The sequence below is a fragment of the Drosophila willistoni genome (assembly GCF_018902025.1).
Source record: "Drosophila willistoni isolate 14030-0811.24 chromosome 2L unlocalized genomic scaffold, UCI_dwil_1.1 Seg168, whole genome shotgun sequence".
Taxonomy (NCBI): domain Eukaryota; kingdom Metazoa; phylum Arthropoda; class Insecta; order Diptera; family Drosophilidae; genus Drosophila; species Drosophila willistoni.
In genome coordinates, this window is record NW_025814047.1 from 6,191,737 (window position 1) to 6,212,194 (window position 20,458).

The window sequence follows — 20,458 nt, forward strand, 5'->3', positions numbered from 1 at the left end:
TATATACTATAAATTCACATTCTGAACCATTAAGGCCACAAAAAATGTTAAAAATATGTATATCCATAGCTAAAGAATATATAAATAATAGTTATATAAATATATGTACCAAAAATATATACCAATGTCGTCAAGCATGCTTATTTAAATCAATATTTATTGATGCACTAAGCAAGGAGAGAAGGCAGAAAAATGTTTTAGTAAATAATTCTGTGGCAATGACTATGGACTCCATTTTTTATATGTATTAAAATAAGTAGAGCGTTTATTTTCTCTCTTGCAATCATTTATAGGCCTCTTGCTAGGGGCGAAACCATAAGTTGAATAAATCTTCAAACATTTGCCTAAGATTTTAAGAGCTTTTCCATACAACAAAAACAAATTCTAAAATTAAAGTTTCGTTTGAATCTTCGATGGAATTTTATAACGAATATATATAATAAATTAAAATTTATCATACATTGAATTTAATTTTTGTAATAACTATTCATATATTTCATGGCATTTCAATTTTTTTATAATTTTATGAAATATGTTAGTAAATAGTAGTTACATAATTAACTGAAAACTTTGAAGTATTTATAAAGTATATCTTCTATGCAATGAATAGTTCCACAATAGTTTTATCAATAATTTTAGCAATAATTGATGCTAGATTCGTGTTTATATATAAGCTCATTTATAAAGTTTATTCCAAACTGTTTCTTAATTGGTTTAAAAACAAAGGAATAATAAGTCAATTACATAAAATTTTTCGACGAAATTTTTATGTATCAAATCTTTGGTACATTTTTGAAGCAAAACAAGTTCATGTGCATTTTAGACGGTTAAAATAATAGAAAAAAACCTTACGCAACCTTATTGAAAACGCGAACACTTTTCTCTAGAGAGAAATAAGAAGAAAAAGCTGGAAAAAATCAAGAAAAAAAGGAAATTGCGCTTTTACTTCTCTACTACTTTGCCTGAATGTTGATTTTTGAAAGGAATTTTCCTTTCAAAAGAAAATGCCATGCGGTGTGTAAGTGAGTGTGAGTGTGTGTGTGTGTGTGTGTGTGTGTGTGTGTGTGTGTATCTGAGAGTGAAGAGTTCTCTGTGTTTAGTTGCGCGTATGCAGCCATTTTTTGTAGCTAAAAAGCGAACATACAACAGCTGTTGGAGCAAAGGGGGCGTGGTGAGTAGCGAGGACGAGACAGACGCTTTTCCCACATGCCTTTCTTCATCCTCTCACTCCTAGACATATGCATTTCGAGTGCCCAACGGCGGTCAAAGCAAAAAGCTACGAAAAGCAGGCAGGCTTTGCTTTTGTATTTTGTTGTGCATGTGTGTCGGTGTGTATGTGTATGCAATCTGTGTGTCCCATATGGATGTTTGTGTGTGTGTGTGATATGTCAAAGTAAAAGTTTGTTATGCTCCTTCGGGCACTTTTCCCTGGCTGTTGTTGTAATCTCTGTCCGCCGTTTTCGCTATTTTGCATTTCGCATACGATTTTTCCCCGAGTTCCTATTTTTTTTTTCGTTGTTTTTTCTTTCTTTCATTCTGTTTTTTTCCTTTGTAAAATACACTCATACACATATATACATATTTGTCCCAGATGTGTGTTGCGTTTTTTTTTTTTTTTTGGTTAACAAAAAATTAAAACGTTGCACATATATTTTTGTTTCTGATGATGTGTCCCTCTAGGCCAGTGCATAAAAGATATTGTTATAACAAGAGAGTCGGATTTAGTGGGATATATTCAAGCAAGGAAAGTCTATACGGTCGATTGAGCTTAAGCCAAATCGCCGTATTACTCTTTTGTTATGGTTATGTGATATAACCAGATCTTTATATAATCTGCACTCTGAATAATATTAAACTATCAAGTGATTCATTTCTAATAAGGAATAATATATTATTAAATAACTAAGTCTAATATCATATCATGTTGATCAATTCTGAGTTTTGTGACCTCTCCTCAATTTAAATCGCAATTGCTTTGTTTTCGGTATTTTGAAAACCGAAAAATTACAAAAATAGTACAAGACATTAACTAGATATAAACTAAGCAATCGACTTCAAGCCGATACCTTTTAGCAAACAAAAACTTATAAAGATATCAAATAACGATTTTCCATCCAAAATACCGAATTTGCCCCCGTTTTTCTCCACCAAAGATCCTCCTAGTAGTATCCTCCTAGTAAAAGGCCCAGCTTAGCAATACATTTAAATAATTTTTTCAGTTCATTTCGAATATTCGAAACTTGACTGGATCTAAAGGACTCTGTCATTCCAATGACTACTTCCAACTCGCTTACCATAATTTCAAACTAACTTTTGATTACAATTTTTTGTTTTTATGACGCTTTTAGTTTTAAATTTACCTAATTGAATTGTTCCATTTTTGCCACACATGAGAAACGAAATGTTGGCCATTTCTTAAGCATTTCCTCTATACGGCAGTTTTGTTGCATATTTTATGCTTCACAAACCATAAAACTTTCCTCACACACTTACACACACATACACACGCAGATGACATATGAACTGAAAGACATGAAAGTATCCATAAAGTTCACTTCACCTATAAACTATGCCCACATTGGATTAGCACAAGAAATTTATGGCCTATACAAGCAGCAGGAGTGAGCAAGAAAAAACAATAACAACAACAAGAACCATATATACATCTCGAGATATATATAACCCAACAAACTTATCATATTCATTCACAAGTTTTTCCGGTTTTTTATGTAAGTTCTTTTTTTTCTGCTCCTTGTTTTTTGCCATCCTTGTCTATGACACTTGGCGGAGTTTTTGAGAACAAAACAAAAAGTTGAAGTTTTTTTTTCCTTTTTTTGTTTTTTGTTTCTTTTTATTTACGACAATGTCGCGTCAAGTTTTTTCCTGCTCATATAAAGTAGCAAGTTGGTTCGTTTTTTTCCCATTTTATTTTTCGTTGTTTTTTTTTTTTGTTTAGCGACTTTTGCATAATAAAATGAAGCATGTTGTAGCTTTTGCTGTGCTCTCGAGACGAGACCAAAAATGGCAAACCAACGAACCAACTGACTGACTAGATGGCTGGCTGGATGGCTGACTGTTCCCATATTGCTCCCTAGCGTCAAATGAAAGCAAAAGTTCACAGACCCAAACACCAAGTTGGCTAACTGATGTGTAAGCGAGAACACAGCTAAGAAGACCAAAAATAAAGTTCACAAGATGAAAAAAAAACCCAAAAATAAACAAACATAAAAACCGAAAAAAGACGAATAGAGGAATTGAAATTGGCCAAAAAGCAAAATGCTCGTTGGGGGTGAGCAATAGATTTTCCATGATTTTACTTAAATTTTTAAAGCAAATCAATAGCCAAATGTTTGATATATGTAAAATTATACTGCTTGAAATGTTTATTTAAAGTTCTCACACAAAATGTACTCCATGGAATTCTATTAGTTTAATTGATATTCTTGTTCAAATGGAATGCAACTTAATGTAAATCATTGAAAGCATTTTATAAAAACTAATGGAAATGCATATTTTTTTAAATTCCAAAATAAAGTTGAGAGTTTATTTTGTTATGTAAATACCTAGAAAGTTTTTTATAATCCTTAAAACTTAATTAAAAGATAATTTTAGGAAGGAAAATTCCTTCAGATTCTTAACAAAGAATGCAACAGCATTATCTGCTTCACAAACCATATAAAAACCAAACCATCTCAAATAAAGTTGAGAGTTTATTTTGTTATGTAAATACCTAGAAAGTTTTTTATAATCCTTAAAACTTAATTAAAAGATAATTTTAGGAAGGAAAATTCCTTCAGATTCTTAACAAAGAATGCAACAGCATTATCTGCTTTTTCTTGAGTTTCTTTATTTTTTACCTTCAAATGTTAATATTGATTTTGAAACATTTTTTGGGTTTTTAATTTAGCTGGGTTGGCTTACCTAAGCTTATTGAATCAAATATTTATTAGTATCTAGATTTAGCCTATTCATTGGTACTATGTACCTTTTTATGGTAAGAGTACACAGGATTTAGACTTGAGTCTGAGCGTTTCGTTACATGTTTTGTGGCTTATATAGGAAATGCATCTACTTATCTATTTTATATGTAGATATATTTATATATTATATGTATATATTTAAGACAACTTTTTTCGTTTTTCTAATGTCATATTTTTTGTTTTATTAATTCCCTAAAATGAGTAAAATGAGTTAAAAGACTTTTGTAATAGCGACAAACACGTTTCATAAATTGCTACATTAAAATTATTCTAACTAATCCATAATCCACCATATTCTATCACTTGTACATAAGATTCCTTTACCCTGAAAACATACACCTCCCAACAATGAATGCATATTCCTATTAAAAGGCTAGTTAAATTTCTTAAACCATTTTGAAGTGAAAATCACAGTTCTGTCCGTGCTGGAGTTCAGTAACATTAAGAATCAATCAGTTATACTGGACACTCTCGCTGTCATATTCATTACTCATTTCTATTCCTCTCTCTTATGCTTCTTGACTTACATCTTCATCATCATCATCATCATCATCAGCATCTTTAACTGCAGCTTCAACATGATTGTGTTGGCATTATCTAATGCTATATGCGAAGGCACTTGCTTCAATTATGTTTTGCATCCTTCAGAAGCTGTTCACTTAATTGCATCACTTGCAGGACCAGCAGCTAGCATACCAAAAACCTCACCCCGACACTGAGCATACCGACCCGAACCCGGCTTCAACCCCGGATGCCATCTGCCAGCCGCTCCTTGTGGCAATTCAATTTTCTATTATGTCAAGGAAGTTGAAGGCATTGCAATGTTAATAAAATGGCTGCCCGTCAACACCCCACCGCCTCAAACCGTACCCCGTTCCCCACACATCTAGCTTACTCACTCACTCTCTGGCTTTTTAGCTTTTGCTCTCTTACTCTCTATGGTTTACTCTACTTCTTGGTAATATCAACGGCAAACAACGCGTCGTATACGCAACGTGGTGCCTATAATACAATACAAAGGGCAATACGAGTGCCTCTGTTTGTGTGTGTGTGAGTATTTGGCTGTGTGTGTATATATATGAAAGAAAGAGTAAGAGAGATTCGCCTTCTGTTATTTGACATTTATTTGCAATTTCCTTAGAACCGCACAATACATAAACCGACAAAAGCAGAAGAAAGGGAGACACACAAAAAAAAAAATAAAAATAGAAGGTATTCTCTTCCTTCTCTATACATACCTCGCTTTTGTGGTGTCTGCATGGAGGATGGCGACGGTATGGACTGAGTCTCAACCAGCAGTTGCAACACCAACAGCAACGACAACAACAACGACGACATCAACAGGCCGCAATTGGCTTTAGTGTGTTGCCTCATCTTCTGTTTCGGTTTCATACTACTTGATCCTTGGTTTTTGGCTTTGTTTACGATTTTTGGGTTTATTTTTTCTTTCTTTTCACTTTTTGCACACGAAATTTGTTGCACTACTTTATGGTTTAATTTATTTAATTATTGTTCAAATATTTGCTGGAATTATTTTCATAGAAATGCAATTATTCATTTGTTTAGTGATGTGCAATATTTGTTATTAATTAAAATGCTATTTATCATTGAAAAGAATATGTATATATATATATATATTTTTGTATTTTTAATGCCATCATTTCATATGGCCATATCATTAGTCAACTGAAAATCCTCACGGGGCAAAAAAACAACGTATAAATGGAGGAGAAGTAACAAAAAATATGACAGAAATTCCTCAGCGGTGCGATTTCTCGCCTCTTCTCTCTCTTTCTAAGCCTCAACACAATCGTTCTTCATTAGAGCTGCGGCGACATGTCAAGGACTTTTCGAGGACGGCCACAAATAATAATAATAATAATAATAATAATAATAAAGACGAGAAAGCGAGAGAAAAAAATAAGAGCGAGGAAAAAGGAAAAGTTACAGTTGCATTTGCCAGGGAAATTGGCAAAATTCAAAAAGACCCCCAAAAAATGTACCAAAAAATCTGGCACAGCAGGCGCCATAACGTTGCGCTCTCGAGCTTGAAAAATTGCTGCAATTAGTGAGCCTGGAGGTCAACCAACCAACCAACCAAGCCAACCAACCAAAGAGCCACCAAAAGGCAACCAACCTAGGTGAGGGAAATATGCGACAGAAAATATTTTGCCCATTTCTCCCCACTTTGTGCTCTTTTTTCCACCTTTTCGTTTATTTTTTTTTTGAGTTGTACGCTTACAATGCAACGTTTTGTCATCATCATGATGATGATGACGACAACGATGATGATGAAGCCAAAAGTTCTAAATTTGAAGGTGAAATATGTATGTACGTAGGTGAAATTTGAATTTGCATAGCATACTTTTAGGTCATCTTAAATGGGTGGACAGCAAAAAAAAAATAAAAGCAACTAGCATAAACTCTACAGAATTTTGTAATAAATTGTATAGAAAGTACACAAAAATAGCAGTTGGCCTGTTAGCCAACTCGGTTTAGACTGGCGAATGTATGGTAAAAAGTTGGCTGTTTGTATAATAAATATTCTACTGAAAGAACTTTAATTGAATGAATCTGAACTCTCCTTTAGAAAGAAAGTTTAGCAAATTTATCTAATCAAGTTCTTTTAGAAAAAATCATTAGTTAGACTTGTGTTTTCAGCAGGTTTAATTTTCATTTTAACATAAACCAAATCTATTCAAAAAACCTCCTAAATCTTTGACATTTTATGGGATTTATTTTAAGTTTAATTTAGAAAGTGATTTCGAATGTAAACTTAACCGGACACAAACAAATACAAGAGGTATAGGTGAGTAAATGGACTACAAAAAATAGAAAATTGCAATCTGGGTAATGGGAATAGAATAAGTACCTACATAGAAAATTTAAAAGCATCATACGGGACCACTCTTTGAAATAAATACTTCATAATTAACAAAATTAATTACTGACAATATAATAGTCTTAAGGGAGACTAGTTAAATAATGGTTTGAAATAGCTGAACTCAGTTTTTAAAATTTAAATTCAAAATAAAACATTATTTAGCTAGTTAAAACTATAAATTGGGTGAAACTCGCGACGACGATATCAAAAGCAACCTAAATATATAATGGCTTTCAACTGTCCATAAAATGATATCTACACTTTTAATTTATTTTATAAATAATTAAAAATTATGAATAATTTTGCTAACAAAATAAAATATACTTAAATCACTTTTATAATGTATGTTAACAGCGTTGAAAAAATGTTTGAAGATAATTTCCATTTATTGACTTAAATATAAAGACCAACAAAAAAAGTGGACATGTCCTAATTTAAATTATTCTCATTGGCATTTTTTCTATTTAATTTTAAAAGCTTTTTGTGCTAGCCATGAATAATAATAATATAAAGATTTTGACTTCAATTTCAATGAGTTTACTTTGAAGGCTTAAATTTTAAATTTTGTACACTTGATTTTTGACTTCAATTTACAATGTTCTTTCACGAAATTTTCCAATAGATCTAGCCCGTCAATTTTATGGTCTGAAAGTTGTTGTAAATAAAAAATAACCGTGAAGGAGGAGGAGGAGGAGGAAAAAAACCCTTTCACAAAAGGATACTAAAACCAAAGAGTGAAAGAAGAGGTGATGGGGTGCGGTAGGGCAGGGTTCGGAGCAGAGGTGAAGTGGCGCCGACGGCCACAGCGGCGGTGACGGCAATAAAAATCAAAACAGGGCACCAAAATTTTCAGAGCAATCTCTGGCATATGGAACGAGCGAATGGCGAGGCGACCAAAAAACAAAAGCCAACCAAGTGAAACACACAAATAACAACAAGAATAAGGCAACGAAAAAGAGCGCGGAAAGGGAATATAAATAAAAAAGGACGAAGGATTCAGGGAATGGCCATTGACGGATGTGGCACGCGCACCTTTTTTCTTGATTTTTCTTTACTTTTTTTTTTTGTATACAATATATAGGTAGAATATACCTTTCTATATAAAATTTTATTTTTCTTGTATTTTTCGCAAGGAGGCACTTTATGAAAAAATCACGTAGCCGATGTGTGGACGTGGACTGTCCGTTTTTAGCGTTATTTTTGTCCTCAGAGGGGGGGAGCGATATTAAATTTTAATAAATTACACAATACACATACACACACGCGCGCGGTCGCACACACACAGAGAGATGCACAGGATTGAAGGCAAGCGAGTCCTTTTCAGTTGTCGTCCTGCTGAGCGTGACACACGAACTAAACGCGTGAAGCAATGTCCCACTGAGTTTATAGCAGAGTCAGACTAACGGTAAAGGACGATGATGCTGCTGCTGCTATTGCTACTACAACTGATAATAAGAACGACTACAATGACTCCAACGACAACCTTAAGCTTCGGCTTGCCATGGCAAACTGATGAGTCCAACTGCCGAATGAAAGTGAAGTTTGTTTTGAGGCAAATCAAAACGACTGAGCGAATCGGTTAGCAAAGCTTTCGAGCTCTCTCTTTCGTTTTCTGAGTCTTGCTCTCTCATTTGGGACGCTCATTACGCTGGCTCGCTTTCTGTCTCTCTATCTTAACCATATGTGTTTTGTTTACGAGCCAACAGCTGGGCTGACATTTTTTGTTTGGGCGCCATTATTAGAAGCACGTGGCTATTGGTTTTTGTATACGTCATAAAAGTAAAGAAAGTTACTACGTTATCAGGACACTTAAGTTTCAATTCTCCCTTGCCTTTCAAAATGATTTGGTTTTTGGGTTCTTTGGGAATACTTTTAACTCTTACTACTCCAAATAAAACTGTAATAAAGTTTTTTTTTTAATATTGATAATAAAGGCACATTATACTTAAATTAGCAGTTCGATAATTCGAACGAAACCTAAGTGTGTCTTTTAATATGTTTGAAGTCTTAAAAAAAGTATTCTAAACTAAAAACGAATTCACCTTAATCAATTTGTAAAATAAATTATATTTTGTGAAACATTTAAAATTTTTTTTCAATGACTTCACCTTATAAAATTTTTACTGCATTTTTTTTTATAAATAGACATGAAAAATGTTAACCATATGCTTTTTAAAAGAAATTCAAGTAAAAAAATATGCTTCATTCATATCTAAATTTTGTTATTAAATTTTTTAAAATTAAAAAAGAACTCATTCAGAAAAATGCATCAACATCGATGATTCGCATACCTGAAGTTCCCCTTATTAGTAAATAACCTTTAACTTGCTTTCAAAATTGTGGTCAGAAAAAATTATGCACATTTTCCAAAGGCTGACCCTTAAATTTTAATTTCAAAAATTTATTCATTTTGCTGGACATCATTTTTTGTGACATTATCAATAAAGAATATTATCAGGCAATGTTTTGAAGTGCAGCATGTACCTAGATATGTAGAGAATCCTTTCCTTTTATTTCCCACTCCAAATGTTCCATGAACGACCTTTGCATGCAAATTAGAAGGACATGCCTTGGGCATGGCTATTCGCCGATGTGGCCATTAAAAAGTAATGGTTGAAATTTTTTGGCCAAAAAAGAAACGAAAGATAGAAAATGCTTCTTGGCTGTGTTTTTATCACTTGCCAGTCATCATTTCACCCGCTTCACTTTATTTTCTCATTTCCGGGCGCCATCTTTGCACTTGGCAAAACCTGTGTGAGTGCCGGTGTGTGTTTTGTGCGCGCAGGTGTCAAAAACAGCGCCGCTAAAAAATCTCGTTTTTTTTTCTTTTTTCTTATATTTTTTTTTGTTCTGTTATACTCACTTTTCGTTTTATGTTTTGACACCGTTAGCAAAAGTTGGTTTTTTTTCTGTTTTTTGTGCCTCTTACTTACTTTCCCTTCTGACACTTACAACTTGGCCGTTGTCGTCAGTTGACATTTTATATATATATATACATATATATCAGCTGTAGCCTGTCATCTGTCCAATGTCCGATGTGCTCTTGCCTTTTTGCCGTCAAGGAAATGTTATCAGCTCTCACTTTCTTGCCTTTGTTCTTTACTTAAGCAATTTCACTCACATGAAATTTTTGATGTCTTTCTTTCGCACTTGAAGAGTAATGTGTGAAAGCAGGTTGAAGGGGAGGTTTGATGTACAGATGGCACTGATTTTTTATATATTTTTTTATATTATCCATATCAAAAACAAGACAAAACGTATAAAATCATGCGTGCTAAAAGCAAAGAAGTACAAGAGAATTCGTGTCAACTTTGAATTGAAATCGTTTTAATGAAAACCTATTTACTACAGCAAAAATGAATAAACAACGTAAAATTTTGCTCAAAAATTATAATTAAAAGTGACTTTTTAAAGGCTAGTTGAAAGTTCCAAATCTTTAAAAGCTGCCAACAAATTTTTATACCAAAATGTTGGTCAATCGAATCCAAAAATATATTCAAAATGCTTTGGGCCCCACAATTTGATAGTATAAGATTCTTATCCATCAATTAAAGAATTTAATTGTATAAAATCGTAAGGCGAAATTCTATTTAAATAATACTATTTCACAAATAAAATCACATATTTAACTTTTTATGACTAGGATTTCCAAAACTTTTATCCTTATATTGCAACGAACACTCAATTGGAACCTTTCAAAGGTTTTGACTATACTTCCTTTTAACCTTAGGTCTATTTTAAATACTAAATAAATGGATCCGCAAAAACAATTAAGAAGGATAAAAATAAACCATTCGCAAGAGTCAAATGCTAGGATAAGATAGAATTTAATTAAGTTAGTATGAAAGAATCGTTTCGCATTTAAAATGCAATAAAAGCCAATGTGTTATAGCTACTTGGCACTCTGCTCTAATAACATACTTCAAAGAATGATATCGAGTTACCAACAAAATACTTACTTTTGGCATTACCAAATACTTCACTTGGCTCAATTTGAGGCAGCAATGAAAAATAGCCTTAAGCATTGACAACTTCAAGCTAAGAAATTCAATAAACAAATTTTGAATACAAAAATTAATGAATCAATGACCCATAAATAAAGTAGCCCGCAAGTTAAAGTTCCTTTATGCCTTAATCTGTATGAATTATTCAATATTAACCACAAAAGATCGATGAACCGCTTCTCTTTGGGTTTTCTGTTTTTACATTTGAATTTTTGTAACAATTCGATTTACACATGTCATGATAATTGTCTGCAAAATTGATTTAAATTGCATAATATTATACAAATAAATTATAATAGAAAATAAAAAAAAAACACACACAAACACACACAGGCAGAACGCACAAAAAAAGGCAATTTAATTACTCTATATAATGCTTTGTGGTTAAACTTCCACCCCCGCCACCCACACAAAATAGTGATTTATGGCATCGAAACAGAAATCAAGTATACGCCGAGTGAGCCGCAAATGCTGAGCTGTTGCCTTTGCCATGTGTGCGTGCGTGTGTGTGTGTGTGTGTGTACGTTGCCATGGGCAATTGCAATTGAACACATCATAAATATTTATACCAGACCAGTTTTCTCTATGGTAATTACATATACACACACATACACATATGTGATTCTGTGTGTGTGCGTGTGTGTGTCTGTATGAGGGAGATTTTTGCCCACAAACTTTGCTTTACACATTTACTTAACTTTCTGTTTATATTTTCTCCCATACATGAATGTTTAAATTACAAATGCTTAAATGTTGTTTGTGCTTTTGCCTTGTTTTTCTTGTTGTTTTGTTTTTGTTTTCTTTTTTTTTTTTTGTGTTTTTTTTCTCTTTTTGTATATTTACCCAAGGCCTGAAGGCAAGTCTTAGATACATTTTAAAATATTTACACATGAAATTATTTTATAAGCGCCAACAAAGTCAAACACAAACAGAGTTTCCAACCAACTGTCGCGACTCATTTAAGGACATTCTCCCCTCTCGTACTCTAAGTCTCTTTGCTGAAGTGTGACAACGTTTATTTGAATTTATGTCATTTGTTTTATTATTTACCCTTAAAAAATTTTTCGCAATAGTAAAGGAAGCAAAAGTAAAGGCTCCATATAGTATGCAACTCTTAAACAGTATGTGAAGGCGGTTCGCTATTTGCTCGCTTATTCTTCTATTCGTCCATTTGCCAGTCTGTTTTAACTACTCTCACGACATCAGGTTGAAGAAATTATAAACCTTGTACGTACTAAGATACCTTTATTTGCTTTATTTAATAAAGCAAAAGGAAAGCGATCCAAATTTTTAAGAACTGTAGACAAAATGAAGCTTTAAATTAAAGTTGGATGCCTTTTTGCTAGTCTCTTAGTGTGACCAAAGTTTACTGTATAGTTATAAGTTTTAGTGTGACCGACGAGTTTACTTAGAACCCTTATGGGATTAATTACCTTTCCCTGTCTTAGGCGAGCAACATTCTAGCAACATATAAGCAGATGGTTTCATTAATGTTCTTAAAGGCTAATGTTTCACAATCTGGTTACAAAGCCATTTATAAAAACTTGCCAGCCAAGTAGCCTGCCTGTCAGTGTGCCCCCACTCAGCTGTGATCTAGTGCTTGCACTTTTCAGCGTTGGGTCACTTTCAATTAACCACGCCCTCTTTCTCATAAATTTGCCAGGATATTTCAAAATGTCCGTTTTCGATAACAGGGAAAAGCGCCGTAAAGTCGCTTGTTTGCTCGTATGTTGGTCGGCGACTATTTAACCCCGTCCACCAACAACGCCAACACCCAACCTCAAACCCCAAACCCGAACCCACTATTACCATAACCAACTGGATTCCGATTCATAGTCAAGAGGAGGCCCAGCTGCATTCTGGTCGCTTGTAATCCCAATTCAGAGTGCCATTGCCTCCTGCACTTGTAATGCGGCTTAAAAGAAAACAAAAACAAGAAACAAAACCAAAAAAAAAATGAAAAAAAGAATGCCGTGAGTGGGACTGCAAATGGGAGATGGGGGAAAAAAATGTCCTGCAAACAAGGAAGTTAGTGCATACCATTCCCATTCATAGTCCTGCTGAGTAGTTGCAACTAGGGTGCAGGGGTTTTATGTTTTAGTGTTATATAGTTGGCTTTTTTTTTGCGCACACTTTTTGAAATACATTTTTGAATCAGTGTCGGACGCTGTTTACTTTTTATAGTATGACCAGCTTAAAAATGTTCTCGAGTCCCTTAAGAGAGTATGTGTGTGTGTGTGTGTGTATGTGTGGTGTGTGGGAAACGAATGCCACTCACTTTAATTCACACAGACAGATTTGGGCCATCTCTAGGGCGGACTGGGGCCAACTTGAAGTCTCGTCTCGTCTGGTCTGTTTGTGTTTTTATGCGATTTGTGTAGTTCCGGCTTTAGTGGCTGCTACTACTACCACCACTTCCCCCCTCCCACGCTGCTACCAGGCCCATGTGTGTGTGTGTGTGAGTATGAGTGGGTATAGGGGCAGGAGGTCTCTTTTGGTCTGGTTCTCTCCGACTGTTTTTAATTGCAAGCGGCGCTCAAATAGGATTTGTGCATTGTTTTTTTGTGGTGGATTTACATGCTTCTTTTTGTGGGCAATTTTTTTTTTCCTTCTTCATTTTTATGCGACGGTTTCCACGTTATTTTTTTTTTACCCACCATTTGAAATCTATTTTAATGTCAGTTTAATTCAATACACTTGCGAGACTCGCACTAATGCCAATGGTGAGCGGGACAAGGGGGAAATCAGTTGGACTCGACTGTGGCAAGGATTTCCCTCACTCTCTGTCTCTTTCTCTCTCTCTCTCTGTGTGTGTCTCTCTTTTGTGTTGCCAAATGTAATTAAATTGTGGCCAGCGGGTGGTTCGTAGTTTTTTGTCTTTCTGTGTTTTCGCCATTGGCAATAAGACTAAAACATATCAAAAAGGTGCTTTTGCCTGATTTCCCTTTGTTTCCTCTTTTCATATTTCACATTCTATCAATTGTCCAAAACCATTGCAAGGCAAAGCGGAAATATTCAATTTTTCATTTCACAAAACAAAAGGACAACAATCCTCGCAAAAGCTAAAGCTAAAGAGAAAAGAAAAGAAATCATTTTATATGAAATATAAGCTGATTTATTTCCACATTATAAAATGAAAAGAAATCTATTATTTTTTTTTTTTTTTAGTTGGTTAAAAATATTAGATTGAGTTGCCTGCTGCCATATAAATATTGAGTTGAAGATTAAATTTGTAACTTATAAAATTTATTTTTGATCAGGCTTTAGGTCATTTTTTCCAAATAAAAATGAAACATTGTTTTATTTGTTTATTTCCGATATATTTCGGTTGCGCAGCGGCAACCGTCTTCAGGGCAACTACAATAAAATACAAGAACATTTAACAATTATGTGACAATCAACAAAATCTTTTGTAACATACATTATTTAACACGTCAGTACCGTTTGACGTGGAGTTACGAACTAATTCTTGTCAAGTAAATGTCTGTATATGTGAGCGCAGTTGTCAGTATCAGTCTTAAAGTTAAGTCGTGTGGCGCTCGGTGTATTGATGATATATAGCATCTCCATCGTGAACCTTTTGTTATAGTGCCGCTCTTCATCTAATATTGTCGTCTCTTCGAAATTCGGTGCATGGCCACTCGTTGCACAGTGTGTCATTAGTGCTGTTTTTGGTGTGTCTGTGTAATGCCTCATTTTATAGTCCGATTTGTGTTGGGAAATCCTAGTTTTTAATTTTGATTTTGTCGTCCCTATGTATATCTTATTGCACGGTATGTTTCCTTGTCCATTGCATGGGATTTTGTATATCACATTGCTTCTATTAGTCATCTCTATTTTGGATTTTGTTTTGTTGAATACATATTTGAGGGTATTGTCCGGTTTATGTGCTATTTTTATTCTATCTTTGTCATAACAATCGGAATGTGATAGTCTTTCCGATAATTTTGGTACATAAGTGACCGATATATATGTTTTTTCATTCTTAGTTTTGTCATTGGTGGATTTATGTTTTTTAAATAATGTCCTGATTACGTTATCCGGAAAATCATTGTCCTTTAAAATATTTATTATTTCCATCTTCGTTTCTCCATGGTATATTTTATCCGAAATGTTCAGCATCCGTTGGATACAGCTCCTTGCTGTATTTATTATCATCGTCTTGGGGTGTTTTGAGTTGAAATTGATGATTCGTCCTGATGCTGTTGGCTTCCTGTACCATTTTAGTTTTAATTCGTTTCCTCGTCTGATGACCAAAGAGTCCAAATACGCCAGTTTTCCATTGTCTTCCAGCTCCATAGTGAATTTTATATTCCTGTCAAATGAATTTAGGGTATCCAGTGTTTTATCGATGTCATCTTGGTGTATAATTGAAAAAATATCGTCTACATATTTCGTCAATAATCTTGGTGGTCTGGTTAGTTTATCCATTGTGGTGTCCAGAAGATTTTCCATAACGATGTCCGCAATCACAGGTGAGGCCGGAGATCCCATCGGCATTCCTTTTAATTGTATAAATGTTTGGTCCTTGTAGGTAAAATATCTATTCTCTTGGATGCAGAATTTTACTATTTCCATAAATAAAGCTTTTGGTATCTTTGTGTATTCCTGTATTTTAGTCCATTTTTTCCTGATTGTGTCTAATGCTAAATCCGTTGGTATGCTTGGAAATAATGATACCACGTCAAACGAAATTAATTGTTCATCGTTACAAATGTAAGTGTTATTTATGCGTTGTTTGAATTCAGTTGTGTTTTTTATGTTATATTTTGAGTCCAATGTTATATTCCTTAAAATTTGTATAATGTATTTACAAAGTCCATAGGATGGTGAGCCAATTGATGAACAAATTGGTCTTAATGGTGTTCCTTCTTTGTGTATTTTTGGTAGTCCATATATTCTTGGAGAGATCGCCGTAGTTGTCGTCATTCTGTTCTTTTCAATCTTTGAGATAACACCCATCTTATGTAGTTTGTCCACCAGATTGTTGTTCTTTGTCTGTAATCGTGTTGTTGGGTCTTTCCTGAGGATTCTATAGGTGTTTAGATCCGACAAAATGTCCATCATTCTATGGTCATAATCAATCTTTTTCATTGCTACCGTTTTATTTCCTTTATCAGATGTTAATATCAAAATATCGTCATGTTGTTTAAGAAATTTGTATGTCCGTTGAGTTGTATTTAATATTGCACGATCTGTTGCATTTATGTATTTCATCGCTCTATGCTCTTTAACCATTAAAGAGAATGCAGTACGCGCTGTCTCTTGTTTCTCTTTTTCCTTAATTGTCTGAACTATTTCTTCTCCATCGGCAATGTATTTAATGAGAGGGAGCTTCTCGTGTTCTATCGGAAATAAACAAATAAAACAATGTTTCATTTTTATTTGGAAAAAATGACCTAAAGCCTGATCAAAAATAAATTTTATATAACAACACAAAGGTCGCTAAAACTACCACAATGACAACAACGGATGGCCCGCCGATCGCAACCCAAACCATTGGATTTGCGGAAATAAAACTTAACTACAGCAACACAAAAACAACAATTAATAGACATCAGACTACCTCCAAGAAATCAGTAAGACTGAAAAGTAGTTTAAAATTTCTGTTAAAATGTAGAAAATCTAAATTAATTCCCAATTTTATCAAAAATACCACACGATGTGATAATATTTTTAAGTTTGACAATGACACATTTCCAGACATTAACAAAACATTGGACAGATATACATATTTCTTTCACACAAAAATATTAAACCTTCTTATAAAACATAAACATAACACTCTCATAAGAATCAACAACAAATTAGCTGAGACAACAAAAACTCTTGGAAAACAGCTGGACGAACAGAGCATGAGCGCATTTTTGGAGAGAGAACAAAACGCAGTAAAAAGACTAACAAAAACATTGCGAGAACATCATGAAATGAAACATGAGAAACTAAACAACAAACGGAACTTTGCTCTCTTGAACAACAACAGAACTGACGATTGGTTTGTAAATGAGACAGAATTGGAATTCCCGCCGGATATAAAATCATTACTTTCAAAGGGTCCAAAGTTTGCTCTTCCCATAGAACACGAGAAGCTCCCTCTCATTAAATACATTGCCGATGGAGAAGAAATAGTTCAGACAATTAAGGAAAAAGAGAAACAAGAGACAGCGCGTACTGCATTCTCTTTAATGGTTAAAGAGCATAGAGCGATGAAATACATAAATGCAACAGATCGTGCAATATTAAATACAACTCAACGGACATACAAATTTCTTAAACAACATGACGATATTTTGATATTAACATCTGATAAAGGAAATAAAACGGTAGCAATGAAAAAGATTGATTATGACCATAGAATGATGGACATTTTGTCGGATCTAAACACCTATAGAATCCTCAGGAAAGACCCAACAACACGATTACAGACAAAGAACAACAATCTGGTGGACAAACTACATAAGATGGGTGTTATCTCAAAGATTGAAAAGAACAGAATGACGACAACTACGGCGATCTCTCCAAGAATATATGGACTACCAAAAATACACAAAGAAGGAACACCATTAAGACCAATTTGTTCATCAATTGGCTCACCATCCTATGGACTTTGTAAATACATTATACAAATTTTAAGGAATATAACATTGGACTCAAAATATAACATAAAAAACACAACTGAATTCAAACAACGCATAAATAACACTTACATTTGTAACGATGAACAATTAATTTCGTTTGACGTGGTATCATTATTTCCAAGCATACCAACGGATTTAGCATTAGACACAATCAGGAAAAAATGGACTAAAATACAGGAATACACAAAGATACCAAAAGCTTTATTTATGGAAATAGTAAAATTCTGCATCCAAGAGAATAGATATTTTACCTACAAGGACCAAACATTTATACAATTAAAAGGAATGCCGATGGGATCTCCGGCCTCACCTGTGATTGCGGACATCGTTATGGAAAATCTTCTGGACACCACAATGGATAAACTAACCAGACCACCAAGATTATTGACGAAATATGTAGACGATATTTTTTCAATTATACACCAAGATGACATCGATAAAACACTGGATACCCTAAATTCATTTGACAGGAATATAAAATTCACTATGGAGCTGGAAGACAATGGAAAACTGGCGTATTTGGACTCTTTGGTCATCAGACGAGGAAACGAATTAAAACTAAAATGGTACAGGAAGCCAACAGCATCAGGACGAATCATCAATTTCAACTCAAAACACCCCAAGACGATGATAATAAATACAGCAAGGAGCTGTATCCAACGGATGCTGAACATTTCGGATAAAATATACCATGGAGAAACGAAGATGGAAATAATAAATATTTTAAAGGACAATGATTTTCCGGATAACGTAATCAGGACATTATTTAAAAAACATAAATCCACCAATGACAAAACTAAGAATGAAAAAACATATATATCGGTCACTTATGTACCAAAATTATCGGAAAGACTATCACATTCCGATTGTTATGACAAAGATAGAATAAAAATAGCACATAAACCGGACAATACCCTCAAATATGTATTCAACAAAACAAAATCCAAAATAGAGATGACTAATAGAAGCAATGTGATATACAAAATCCCATGCAATGGACAAGGAAACATACCGTGCAATAAGATATACATAGGGACGACAAAATCAAAATTAAAAACTAGGATTTCCCAACACAAATCGGACTATAAAATGAGGCATTACACAGACACACCAAAAACAGCACTAATGACACACTGTGCAACGAGTGGCCATGCACCGAATTTCGAAGAGACGACAATATTAGATGAAGAGCGGCACTATAACAAAAGGTTCACGATGGAGATGCTATATATCATCAATACACCGAGCGCCACACGACTTAACTTTAAGACTGATACTGACAACTGCGCTCACATATACAGACATTTACTTGACAAGAATTAGTTCGTAACTCCACGTCAAACGGTACTGACGTGTTAAATAATGTATGTTACAAAAGATTTTGTTGATTGTCACATAATTGTTAAATGTTCTTGTATTTTATTGTAGTTGCCCTGAAGACGGTTGCCGCTGCGCAACCGAAATATATCGGAAATAAACAAATAAAACAATGTTTCATTTTTATTTGGAAAAAATGACCTAAAGCCTGATCAAAAATAAATTTTATATAACAACACAAAGGTCGCTAAAACTACCACAATTTGTAACTTATATTTTTTTTAAAGTATTGTTTTCTACACTCAGACTTTTAGTTTTTGAGAGGTATGTTTTATATTATCAGTTAATTTTTAATTTTATTTAGATTTAAATATAAGAAAATTTCCGAAAAAAATACAAGCCTCTGGAAACTAGAAAGCAAAAAAGGGGGTAAGATATAATTTCTAAATTATCCTAAAATTTCCATTAACATTAGGGAACCTCCCTTCTTCCCTCATTTGGTTCTAGATGTCACCCCAATTGGAGTCGTTGCAGAGATTACTGCCAGATTAAAAGCTTGTCTCATTAAATTGCTTAAAAATGAATAAGCTTTAAGCTCAATGTGTGTCCCTATGGGTGTGTGTGTATACAGAGACAAGTGCCTGTTTTAATTAAAATTTTCATTAAATTGTTTCACCCCTCACTTAAGCACCCCCCTTTCCGCACATCTATCCTCATGGTTTTTTATATTCTGGTAGCAGAAGACATCAAGTGGCCGAAATTAAAATCTGCTGCAAACACTTGACACATGAGCAGAGGTGGCCCAGGCCAACCACTACGGCAGGGAGGAGGAGCAGGCAGAAGACCAGTAAGTGTAAAAAAAAAATTAAATTACGCATACGCACTGTGGTGCTAGGAAAAAAAAAGAACACACAAAGAGAGTGCGCAATATATATTGAAGTATGTGATAGTTGAAAGTTTGTTCTGTGGCAACCAGCTCATTAACACATTGACAAGTGGCGAGGGGGAGAAGGAGAGCGGAATGGGCGATAAGTAGTAGAGAACTAGAACTAGAATTTAATCACTGACATTTTACTAAACAAATGTTGTACTTACTACACAAGCCACCTGTTCAAATACGCTTTTTGATTAGGAATGTTCTTATTTACGATTTCTTTTAAATTTAAATTTCAATTTGGCTAGGAAACCAATAAAAAACATACATCCTTGTGTCTCCCTAATAACCTACTTGGGCGAGAACAGATAAGTATAACTATGATTTATTTCGCATTTTCGTAGTTTTCTATAATAAAGGGAATAGCCTAAAAACTAAGCGCAAGTTTGAGAGAGTGATAAACAAATGAATAGCTAGATCTAGGGGGATTTTGTTTAGACCAATATTCAATAAAGATTACTACTAAAAAATCATCGAAAAAAAAACAATTTGTTCTATAAATACATGTACTAAATGCAACAAGTACAGTAATTCAAAGGCTAGTGTCTATGATTTCCAATTCGTTTGCATTCAATTTTAATCCAATTCAAACTACAATAATCATTTTGCGAATTTTTTAGCAAAAAGCAACAAAAATTTTATCCATTTTTAGGCTGTTTTGTAAACCTTTCGAAGCAACACTTTTTTTCTACCCATTTCAG

General features: G+C 34.0%; 1 protein-coding gene and 1 long non-coding RNA gene across 2 annotated transcripts in view; both read right to left on the reverse strand.

Moving 5' to 3' along the window:
* Nucleotides 1-5,533, reverse strand: part of LOC6641036 — a 77,427-nt gene extending 71,894 nt beyond the window's left edge. Inside the window, exon 1 of the mRNA XM_015178644.3 lies at nucleotides 5,219-5,533. Within this exon, the coding sequence (XP_015034130.2) occupies nucleotides 5,219-5,372 (154 nt within the window). The 5' untranslated portion in view covers nucleotides 5,373-5,533. The remainder of the gene's footprint in view (nucleotides 1-5,218) is intronic.
* A 3,711-nt stretch (nucleotides 5,534-9,244) lies between these two features.
* LOC124459961 lies at nucleotides 9,245-9,782 on the reverse strand. Its single transcript, XR_006953919.1, has 2 exons — nucleotides 9,728-9,782; nucleotides 9,245-9,667 (listed from the first exon to the last, which is right to left on the reverse strand). It is a non-coding gene; the product is annotated as an uncharacterized LOC124459961 (long non-coding RNA).
* Between the last annotated feature and the right edge of the window lie 10,676 nt (nucleotides 9,783-20,458).